The 12051-nt window shown below is 50.1% G+C and overlaps 1 protein-coding gene across 6 annotated transcripts in view; it reads left to right on the top strand.

Moving 5' to 3' along the window:
* The window catches only part of LOC135098972 (serine/threonine-protein phosphatase 6 regulatory ankyrin repeat subunit B-like), a 37896-nt gene extending 30271 nt beyond the window's left edge, over nucleotides 1-7625 (top strand). For 5 of the 6 annotated variants that reach the window (XM_064001438.1, XM_064001441.1, XM_064001442.1 and 2 more), the window contains 3 exons: nucleotides 2777-3046; nucleotides 4194-4601; nucleotides 5588-7625. In XM_064001438.1, coding sequence (XP_063857508.1) covers nucleotides 2777-3046; nucleotides 4194-4601; nucleotides 5588-7360 — 2451 coding nt within the window. In that variant the 3' untranslated portion in view covers nucleotides 7361-7625. The remainder of the gene's footprint in view (nucleotides 1-2776; nucleotides 3047-4193; nucleotides 4602-5587) is intronic. The other variant, XM_064001440.1, reaches the window with a different exon arrangement.
* Nucleotides 7626-12051: the final 4426 nt, after the last annotated feature.

Below are 12051 nucleotides of genomic sequence, written 5' to 3' on the forward strand. Positions count from 1 at the left end.
CCCATCCCCACTCCAACCTTGTTCCTACATTAATTTTCTCCTGTCACCCCCTCCTTGCTTATCTCCTACATCTAAGCACCCCCCTCCTCTCTCTCTCTCTCTCTCTCTCTCTCTCTCTCTCTCTCTCTCTCTCTCTCTCTCTCTCTCTCTCTCTCTCTCTCTCTCTCTCATTCATATCTAAACGTTCAGAACAATTTTTACAGTATAACACACACACACACACACACACACACACACACACACACACACACACACACACGCATAGCGCAGGTGGAGGGTGGTGAGAGATCATCATTCCCTTGAGTCTATGGATTAACTTCTGGATCGAGAGAAAGATGGGGGGTGAAGGGGGATAAAGGCTACAAGACGCTGCCCTTGTAAGTGTAAGAGGCAACTTACGTAGATCACATTATACCCACCTCTATTTAGTGACTGGGTTGTCATTAGAAAGTACCCGTACGTCTTGCGTTTTTACTTTTTATTTATTTATTTATTTATTTATTTATTTATTTATTTATTTATTTAGAGAGAGAGAGAGAGAGAGAGAGAGAGAGAGAGAGAGAGAGAGAGAGAGAGAGAGAGAGAGAAATTATTTTATATGATACAAGTCACAACTTGCCGGCCTTCTGACGCCGGTGCGATGCCAGGCCACTGACAGACTCTCAATCAGTCATGCCTCACCAGAAGCCGGTGACGCGCAGCACACAGCGAGCACTTCCAGCCCGCTCGGCGCTCACTCTGGGTCTGCAATGTGCAGGGCGCAGGCGAGCCGTGACTCACTGAACACCACTTGGCACAGGGAGGCCAAGAGAACAGTGCCCTCTTCTGCACCCTCATTTCAAACAACACACACTTGTAAATGGAAAGCAGGAGTGGAGACGCGGCCACACCCACCGCAGTCAACCCGCCACACAAGTCCACAGAACACAAAACGCAGCCACAGCCGCCACAGTCCACACAACACAACACGCGAACACCACCACCTCATTTCAAACATAACACACTTGTAAAAGGAAAGCAGGAGGGAAGAGACAGCCACACCCGCCACGCTCCACAAAACACTCAAACACGGCCACACTCGCCACAGTCCACCACACACTCAAAAGCGGCCACACCCGCCACAGACCACCACACACTCAAACGCGGCCACACCCGCCACAGACCACCACACACTCAAACGCGGCCACACCCGCCACAGTCCACCACACACTCAAAAGCGGCCACACTCGCCACAGTCCACCACACACTCAAACGCGGCCACACCCGCCACAGTCCACCACACACTCAAACGCGGTCACACTCGCCACAGTCCACCACACACTCAAACGCGGCCACACCCGCCACAGTCCACCACACACTCAAACGCGGTCACACTCGCCACAGTCCACCACACACTCAAACGCGGTCACACTCGCCACAGTCCACCACACACTCAAACGCGGCCACACCCGCCACAGTCCACCACACACTCAAACGCGGCCACACTCGCCACAGTCCACCACACACTCAAACACGGCCACACTCGCCACAGTCCACCCACCACACACTCAAACGCGGCCACACTCGCCACAGTCCACCCACCACACATTCAAACGCGGCCACACTCGCCACAGTCCACCCACCACACACTCAAACACGGCCACACTCGCCACAGTCCACCCACCACACACACAAACACGGCCACACTCGCCACAGTCCACCACACACTCAAACGCGGCCACACCCGCCACAGTCCACCACACACTCAAACGCGGCCACACTCGCCACAGTCCGCCACACACTCAAACGCGGCCACACTCGCCACAGTCCACCACACACTCAAACGCGGCCACACTCGCCACAGTCCACCACACACTCAAACGCGGCCACACTCGCCAGTCCACCCACCACACACTCAAATGCGGCCACACTCGCCACAGTCCACCCACCACACATTCAAACGCGGCCACACTCGCCACAGTCCACCCACCACACACTCAAACACGGCCACACTCGCCACAGTCCACCACACACACAAACACGGCCACACTCGCCACAGTCCACCCACCACACACACAAACACGGCCACACTCGCCACAGTCCACCCACCACACACTCAAATGGGGCCACACTCGTCACAGTCCACCCACCACACACTCAAACACGGCCACACTCGCCACAGTCCACCACACACACAAACACGGCCACACTCGCCACAGTCCACCCACCACACACACAAACACGGCCACACTCGCCACAGTCCACCCACCACACACACAAACACGGCCACACTCGCCACAGTCCACCCACCACACACACACACGGTCACACTCGCCACAGTCCACCCACCACACAAGGCCTCAGAACACTCACACCGCACTTGTTCCGGCGAATATTCAGCACACGCACGCCCGGGGCATCACAGTATGGGCTGCACCAACTGTATCCTGGAGGGAGGCAGAGGGCACAGGCGTGGCAACACAGACGGAGAGGACGGAGGAGACAGGCGAGCGTGGTACTGACCCGGCGTCTGTATTCTCTCTTTCCCGCCCCCTCCGGTGCTGTGTGCTCAACCGACACGCTGCTGCCTGAGACACTTCCAACACACACACACACACACACACACACACACACACACTAAAACAACACCACAGTCACCAGTGAATACCTCTGTTGTCACGAAACGAAACTTTTTGAAAACTGTGACAGCACTACAATACTATATTATTATATCATATATCATATACCTGTCCCTGCAATACCATCAGCACCATGGCTTCCCTTCTCTCTCCGACAGAGCGCCGCACCCCCACAGCGCTTGTACCAGGAACTGCTCTCAGCAATCTGTCTCGGGGACGACGTGCAGGCGGTGTCCAGTCTCCTGTGTAAAGGCGCCCCCATAGAGCCCCTGGGTGGCCGCTCCGCCCTCAGACTGGCTATCACCACCGACCGTGCACGCACCGTCAGCCTGCTGCTGGCGAGCGGCGCCTCCCTGTCCGCCACACTGCTGCAGGAGGCTTGGCAGAGCCCCAATGTGACCCACATGGTGCTGGCCTCCCTCACCAGCGTGAGTACCCTCCCTTGCCTGTCTGGCAGCATTGCCACACTGTAAAGGCGAGGACGAACATCGTCACTGGATCTGAGTCTCAGCGGCGGCTCCTTTGCAGCGTGGAAAGTGAAAAGCTTGGAGAGTTATAGGTCTGTTAGTTATATAGGATAAACTTTGTGTCGGAACAAGTTCAGTTTGAGGTGTTAGTGGTGCGTGTGACAGACCTGCAGCACACCAAAGTCTTCCAACATTACAGAGCATGCAACTCAATCTCATCACTCCACAAAAGGACGCCATTAATATTGGGTTTTACAGCAATGTCATTAGAGTTCATTTAATGTCTTTAGAACAAGCAAAGAAGTAGACCCCATAATAGTTAAATGTCTGCTAATACATCAACATCGACCTTCAATGAACTCTAACGACACTACTGTAAAACCTAACATTTAGGAATAATAGGTGAAAACACTTCTTTGGTCTGTGGTAAGATTACATTCGTACATGCATTTTTGTACTTAATAGCACTCCATAACACTTGTGCGTTCATGCCTCGCCGCTTGCCGTGATCTGTCAGCCAGGCTGTTTGTCTTACTGAGAGAAACCATTGCAAGTAAGAATAACAATCTCTCTCTCTCTCTCTCTCTCTCTCTCTCTCTCTCTCTCTCTCTCTCTCTCCTGGGCTGGCGGAAATTTGTCGGGATTGCTGTATTTGCTGTCTTGGTCTCTGCGTGTCATTTTGGTCGCTGGGGTCTAAGTGGTCTCCAGCTCTGTGGTTCTCGCTCACCGCTGTTTGTTAACACGTAATGAAATATTTTTGCCTCCCTGAAAACTTGCCATGGAAATAATTTTTAATGTAGGACATAAATGATACTCTGACCATTGGTGTTCTGTCTGTGCAGCTCGGAGATCTTGAGGAGGGTGACAGCAGCAAGGTGGCAGCACCCGGTGGCTTTATGGTCACATTTCATTCAATTGTTACCTCTTGATTATATAATATAAAAAAAAAAAAGCAATGTTCCAGTACTGACGTCACTGGGCTCCAGGCTGGGTGATACACACAAACACACACACGTTGTTTAGTCCTGTAGGGAACACCAACCCTCCTTCCACGCAAGGCTCAGAGGCAAGGCGTGTGCCTGATATCTCAACCCTCGCTCTCTCGCAGGCCTACTGCTGCCGGCTGCGTGTGGAGCAGCGTCGTCTGGTAGAGGTCAGCCGCGCTCTTGTCGAGGGCATTAGCAATCTGCTGGAAGACATCGAGGGAAGTACTCCGTGGCTGGCTGCCTGGCGATCGGGCGAGGACACTGACCACGCAACTCTGAGCGACCTCCTGGCAAAGGCTGCGGCTGCCAACTGCCCCGTGACTGCCGCCTTCCTGCAGAGTGCAGGGGCGTGGCCTTTCTTTAGCCAAGCCTCGGGTGGCAGCGCCCTGCACGCAGCGCTGGACGCCGGCCACCAGACCATGGCCGAGGCGCTGATCAGGGACCTCGGGGGCTGCCCTTACGTGCCGGACACACACGGTCGCCTTCCAGTGCACATGATGAGTGACGAGGAGCGACAGAGGCTGGAGCAGGTGAGGCTGTCTGTTTGTGTTCTCTCTCTCTCTCTCTCTCTCTCTCTGAGTAGGGTGGTGGTGAGGGTCGCGGATCAGATAGGAAGGTGGGCAAGATGAAGTGTGACTGGTGACTAATATGATAGTAATACACCAGTAACAACAGCAACAACAACATCTACTACAACTACTACATAGCTACCACCATTACCACTATTATTATTATTATTATTATTATAACTATTTTTTTTTTTTTTTTTTTTTTTTTTTTTTTTTACGTCTAGTTTTTCCCTAGTCTGTTAGGGCTGAGACGGTGCCTCCTGATGAAGGACTTTTGGATTTGGCATTTGGGAACCGTTACCCCGAGTGGATGCCCTTCCTACCCTCGGACCGTAGCCAGGATTCGAACTCGTGCGCCTGATGACCACTTGGCCCCCAAAGCGCGCGCGGTTCCACTGTACCACGGCGGCTCCATTATTATTATTATTATAACTATTATTATTATTATTTTTATTATTACTATTATTATGTTAACTGATAAAATAATTGTACTACACACACACACACACACACACACACAGCATAGTACAGTGGTAAGCAAGCTCTGGTCACAACTGAGAAAGCCCGGGTTCGAGTCCCGGGCACGACGAGGCAAAGGGGTCAAAATTCTTAATGTGTAGCCCCTGTTCTCCCAGCAGCAAGTAGGTACGGGATGTAACTCGAGGGGTTATGGCCTCGCTGTCTCAATGTGTGGTGTGTCAGTGGTCTCAGTCCTGCCAAAAGACAGGTCACTATGATCTTTGAGCTCTTCCATAGGGGAACAGCTGCCTGGGTGACCACCAGACGACCATTGGTGAATGACACATCTTTTCACCACACTCACTCACTCACTCACTCACTCACTCACTCACTCACTCACTCACTCACTCTCTCTCTCTCTCTCTCTCTCTCTCTCTCTCTCTCTCTCTCTCTCTCTCTCTAAGTCGCATCTTTCTCACGTCTCACAGAGGCTCTTCGAGGAGGAGCAAGAGAAGCTGAAGGATCTGGAGCTTCTGCAGAAAGCAGATCGCGAGAAGGCGGCGGCACGGACAGCGCTGGACGTACAGAAGGTTCTTTTTGATAGCCACAAGAATGGAGAGGACAAGAATGTTTCTGCAGGTGATGGCCGCGCCGCCCTGCTGCTGGCCGCTCACAAAGGCCTTCTGCAGCTGACTCATCTGCTGCTGCGGGAGGGTCGCCGCCCCGTGGACGAGGTGGTGGACGACACCTGCGGCACCACCGCCCTCCACCAGGCGGCCTCGCACGGCCAGGACGGTTGCGTGGCGCTGCTGCTGAGCGCAGGCGCCAACACACAGCAGCGCGACAGCTACGGCCAGACCCCCCGACTCCTTGCTGCCATGTTTGGCCACACAAGCACTGCTGACTTGCTGGCCCAACAAGATGTGCAGGACGTTCCTTGCCGCGCGGGCACCACCGCCAAGCAAGTGACGCGAGGATTTGAAGCATACTTGCAGCTTTATGAGAAGTATGCCCATGATCCTCTGACTCCATTTGACCGCCACAACCCCGACGGCGTCACAAGGAAGCTTATGAAATGCATACGTGTAGGAAAACTGCAACAGGAGGCTCAGCGGGTGGCTGTTGACTTATCAGAAGGTGAGGCCCTTCAAATACACGAGGCGGTGATGGCGGAACTGAAAGTCATCATGGATAATGTGTCAGCCGCGGACCCCACCTACCGCGGCGACCTGAGGCTGGCGGGCAGCTCTCGGGACGGCTCCAAGTTGTACGCCCCAGATGAGTTTGACGTAAATATCGTGATTCACGGTGATGACGTAGGAGTAAATGTTAGTGAGAGAAGGAAGGAGGAAGCCCTGCTGAAGGGCAGGTTACAGATCTCTGTGAAGATTGACAACCCCAACCTTAAGGGGAATAGTTTCATGGCCAATCTGTACAAGAAGGTGCACCGCTGCCTCGCTGGCCACACCCTGCAGGACGAAAGACTGAGCCTGGTGCCGCCGGGCCTTACTAGTACGCAGGTGGGCGTGGCACTTGCCCTGGCCTGGCAGGGGCGAGAGTATCCACTGCTGCTGGTCGGCGTGGACCTGGTGCCGGTGCTGGAGGTGCCGTGGCTGGAACAAATCCCCAGACCCTTCCTCACTCCCGGGGACACCACCACCATGCAGCTCAGTAATGCCGCGGATGGCTCATGGCGCTGCAGCTTTGCCTTGACGGAGGCAAAGGTGCTAGGGACGCTGAGCCCGGCGGAGCGCCATTTGCAGCTGATGGGAAAGCTACTTCTTTCCCGCCTCAAGGCTGAGCGCTGGATGCCACGACACAAGAAGAGCTTCTGCACCTGGTTTGCTACACGGGAGTGGAACATCCCGGTGCCGAGCGGGTTCTGCTTCAAGAACGCATTCCTGCGGTGGCTGGAGTATAGGAGGCGTGGGGAGAGGCACCATGCCAAGCAGTTGGCGGCGGGGCGGGAGGGGGACCCCGCCAGATGGCTGGTACAGGTGTTCAGACTGATGTGTGCAGACCCAGAGGAATCCCGAGAGCGCCTGACAACTCAAAACAGCTCCGCCTACTTTGGAGGGGACTGTGAGGGGCGAAAACCTGGGGACGGGGCGCCCGTCATCGTGCAGTGTCTGGAGGAGGACCTGGAAAAGTTGTGGCCTGGCTCGTCTGGGCCACCACGGCCTGAGCCTAGACAGCCAGGCGGCGGTGAACATACTGGTGGCGCTGCGTCTTTGGATGCAGAAGATGCAACTCCACGGTGATGGTCAGCAGTGACTCGCACCACTCTGTCAACCTCACACACACACACACACACACACACACACACACACACACACACACACGTATACCTACATGTGGTAATCTCCAGAGACACAAATGGTTGATGTCAGACGTCACATATGGACAATGAATAGTGTAACAGTAAGGAAACACGTGAGCTCTCAAATTTGGAAACTTGTATATGTAAAACAATCCTTGCCCTGTAAAAAACTTATGAGAAGTGTTTGAATAAACTAAAAACAAACATTATTTTGTTTATGTTAAGCCTATTAAAGTATTTACCATTGTCATATTGAAATTTATATCCCCTCCCCCCTCAAAAAAAAAAATAAAATAAAATAAAAAAATAAAAATATATATATATATATATATATATATATATATATATATATATATATATATATATATATATATATATATATATATATATATATATAAAATTATACGACACACAAAGATACCGGCTCACCTGAAGAAGTTACAAAGCAGAAGCAAACGTACAACAGCCGCACTTCACCTGTTTGCTGATCCACCGAACTCCAATCTTCCACAACCTGCGATTACCTCCCGACTCGTCCCCGCCACCCTCTGTTCCTTCACCCGTCGGTCAACCACCGCGGCAGACACCAAGAACCTGGTCCAAAGCTAGAGTGTTACAAGTGGGGCGAGTTTGAAGAGCAGCAGTGATGGTGTCAGTGTCACCACAAGGCAAGGTGTGGCAGCTGTCAGTGACTCGGTCACAAGAGTAAACCCTCAGCCTGCTATAGGACCTTGGAAAATGACGAATGTCAAGCCGATCCTTCGCCTGATCAAGTCATAAAGGACTCTCCCAGGATGGAACACTTAATTTCTCAGTCAGTACAGATGGGTGAGGGGCCTCGCTCTATCCTCAGTGAGTGACCTGTGACCTGGACAGCTGCCAGACGTGTTCCCTGCAACTAGTAAAGCCAATACAGCGCTGCGCTGCCTCTTTACAAAACAGACCAGGCGGGTCACCTCCCGGGGACACGTGGCGGGGGGATTCATGTCAGGGTGAGGTCACTTGTGCCTCGCTGCTCGCGATGAGGTCAACGTTTTATTTTCATTACTATTTCGTTAAATGAATTAAATATTTCCTACTTATATTCCTTCGAATTACCTTATAAGTATTACGAAACAACCTACCTGCCAACTTCAAATAATTAATAGTTAATAAATAATAATAATTAATAAATAGTTGATAAAAGAAACATGTCAGGACAAGGTCACCGCCTGACCGGGCCTGGGTCAGGCTCTGTGGGTGTGTTGACCTTCACGATGAGTTTAACATTTTCCTTCATTAAGTAAAAACACGTTTCCCACTTGTATTTCTTCAGATTACCTTCTAAGTACAGTTATACATAACATAGTTGCCCACCTTAATTAAAACGGCTATAAAAGTTAGTGAGAATAAGATTTTCTCACCAACACTATACAATATTTATGCCACGTTTGTTTATTGATGTATAATTATATATGTATAATAAGTTTTCTTTTTTGAGATATCATAATATCTACGTGAAAATAATACTTATTATTTCTCTATCTTGTGGCGCATTTTAGATGTGTCACGTAATGTACTTGGCGAAGTGTTAGGAAAAGGGGCAGCGCTGTGCTCACACCCTCACCCCACCCTAGACGCCAAACTTTACTGCCTTTACTAGTTTCTCCTTGCTCCATAATTGTTGATAATACAGTGTGTTCCGTTATATCCGAATTTTTGCAGTCTGTCCAAATAAACTAGGATAATACAGAGAGAGGAGGAGGAGGAGGAGGAGGCAGTGAACACCTGCCGAAACGATAATTACTGGATGAGGGGGTGCTGTGAACTTATCATTAAACCCAGCTGTGACCTCACTGAACGTTTCCCTTTGTGTCTCATAACACAAGGGGGCAGTCACAGCCTGCCCTCTAATGACAACTCTCTTCCTCCACACAAAACTACAAGCACCTAATAACACACACACCCTTCACTCAAAAATTTCAAAATCATCATGGCGACTCCTACACCAGCCTCGGAGTCCCAATCTGGGGAGGGGACCATAAATGTCCCCAGGTCGGACTGCCTTTCTGTCGACGACCTTAAGTGTCTTGACGCCCCCCCTCAACTTTTTCTTCATTAACTTCTGCAACATCTTCCGAGTTTTCCACCATCTGACCGCGACTACAGAGTCACTCTCAATCTAAATTTACCTGTCTGTATACCTCTCACCTAACTCCTCTGACTATAAGAAATTTTTTGATTACTCAACTTCCAAAGTGGAGCACATTCTGATTCCCTTTTGCAGAGATCTCCATTCTTGGAGACTTCAATGTTCACCACCAGCTTTGGCTTTCCTCTCCCTTCACTGACCATCCTGGTGAACTAGCCTTCAACTTTGCTATCCACCACGACCTAGAGTAATTGGTGCAACACCCTACTCGTATTCCTGACCGTCTTGGAGATACGCCCAACATTCTTGACCTTTTCCTGACCTCTAATCTTTCTGCTTATGCTGTCACCCTTTCTTCTCCGTTGGGCTCCTCCGATCACAATCTCATCTCTGTATCTTGTCCTATCGCTCCAATCCCTCCTCAGGATCCCCCTAAGCGAAGGTGCCTCTGGCGTTTTGCCTCTGCTAGTTGGGGGGACCTGAGGAGGTATTTTGCTGATTTTCCTTGGAATGACTACTGCTTCCGTGTCAGAGACCCGTCTTTGTGTGCTGAGCGCATAACAAAGGTGATAGTGACTGGCATGGAGGCGTACATTCCTCACTCTTTTTCTCGTCGTAAACCTTCCAAACCTTGGTTTAACACAGCTTGTTCTCGTGCTATACATGATAGAGAGGTGACCCACAAAAGGTACTTAAGCCTTCCATCACCAGAATCTCATGCACTTTATATTTCTGCCCGGAACCATGCCAAGTCTGTTCTCCAACTAGCCAAAAACTCCTTCATTAACAGAAAATGTCAAAACCTTTCAAGATCTAACTCCCCTCGTGATTTCTGGCATCTAGCCAAAAATATCTCCAATAACTTTGCTTCTTCTTTCCCTCCTCTATTTCAACCAGATGGCACCACTGCTATCACATCTATTTCAAAAGCTGAACTCTTTGCTCAAACCTTTGCTAAAAACTCTACCTTAGACGATTCTGGGCTTGTTCCTCCCTCTCCTCCACCCTCTGACTACTTCATGCCATGTATTAAAATTCTTCGCAATGATGTTTTCCATGCCCTCGCTGGCCTAAACCCTCGGAAGTTTTATGGACCTGATGGGGTCCCTCCTATTGTTCTCCGAAACTGTGCCTCCGTGCTTGCACCTTGCCTAGTCAAACTCTTTCAGTTCTGTCTGTCAACATCTACCTTTCCTTCTTGCTGGAAGTTTGCCTACATTCAACCTGTTCCTAAAAAGGGTGACCGTTCTAATCCCTCAAACTACCGTCCTATTGCTTTAATTTCCTGCCTATCTAAAGTTTTTGAATCTATCCTCAACAGGAAGATTCTTAAACATCTATCACTTCACAACCTTCTATCTGATCGCCAGTATGGGTTCCGTCAAGGCCGCTCTACTGGTGATCTCCTGGCTTTCCTTACTGAGTCTTGGTCATCCTCTTTTAGAGATTTTGGTGAAACTTTTGCTGTTGCCTTGGACATATCAAAAGCTTTTGATAGAGTCTGGCACAAAGCTTTGATTTCCAAACTACCCTCCTACGGTTTCTATCCTTCTCTCTGTAACTTCATCTCAAGTTTCCTTTCTGATCGTTCTATTGCTGCTGTGGTAGACGGTCACTGTTCTTCTTCTAAATCTATTAACAGTGGTGTTCCTCAGGGTTCTGTCCTGTCACCCACTCTCTTCTTATTATTCATTAATGATCTTCTAAACCAGACTTCTTGTCCTATCCACTCCACTTTTTTACATCTTTTCATAGGCGTCCAACCCTTCAGGAAGTAAACATTTTACGTAGGGAAGCCTCAGAACGCTTGGCTTCTGATCTTTCTAAAATTTCTGATTGGGGCAGAGCAAACTTGGTATTGTTCAATGCCTCAAAAACACAATTCCTCCATCTATCAACTCGACACAACCTTCCAGACAACTATCCCCTCTTCTTCAATGACACTCAACTGTCGCCCTCTTCTACACTGAACATCCTCGGTCTGTCCTTTACGTATAATCTGAACTGGAAACTTCACATCTCATCTCTAGCTAAAACAACTTCTATGAAGTTAGGTGTTCTGAGACGTCTCCGCCAGTTTTTCTCACCCCCCAGCTGCTAACTCTGTACAAGGGCCTTATCCGTCCATGTATGGAGTATGCTTCACATGTCTGGGGGGGGTTCCACTCATACTGCTCTTCTAGACAGGGTGGAATCAAAAGCTTTTCGTCTCATCAACTCCTCTCCTCTAACTGACTGTCTTCAGCCTCTCTTTCACCGCCGCAATGTTGCAAATCTAGCTGTCTTCTACCGCTATTTTCATGCTAATTGCTCTTCTGATCTTGCTAACTGCATGCCTCCCCTCCTCCCGCGGCCTCGCTGCACAACACTTTCTTCTTTCTCTCACCCCTATTCTGTCCACCTCTCTAACGCAAGAGTTAACCAGTATTCTCAAATCATTCATCCCTTTCTCTGGTAAACTCTGGAACTCCCTGCCTGCTTCTGTATTTCCACCTTCCTGT

This window comes from Scylla paramamosain, unplaced genomic scaffold (assembly GCF_035594125.1).
Source record: "Scylla paramamosain isolate STU-SP2022 unplaced genomic scaffold, ASM3559412v1 Contig96, whole genome shotgun sequence".
Lineage (NCBI taxonomy): Eukaryota > Metazoa > Arthropoda > Malacostraca > Decapoda > Portunidae > Scylla > Scylla paramamosain.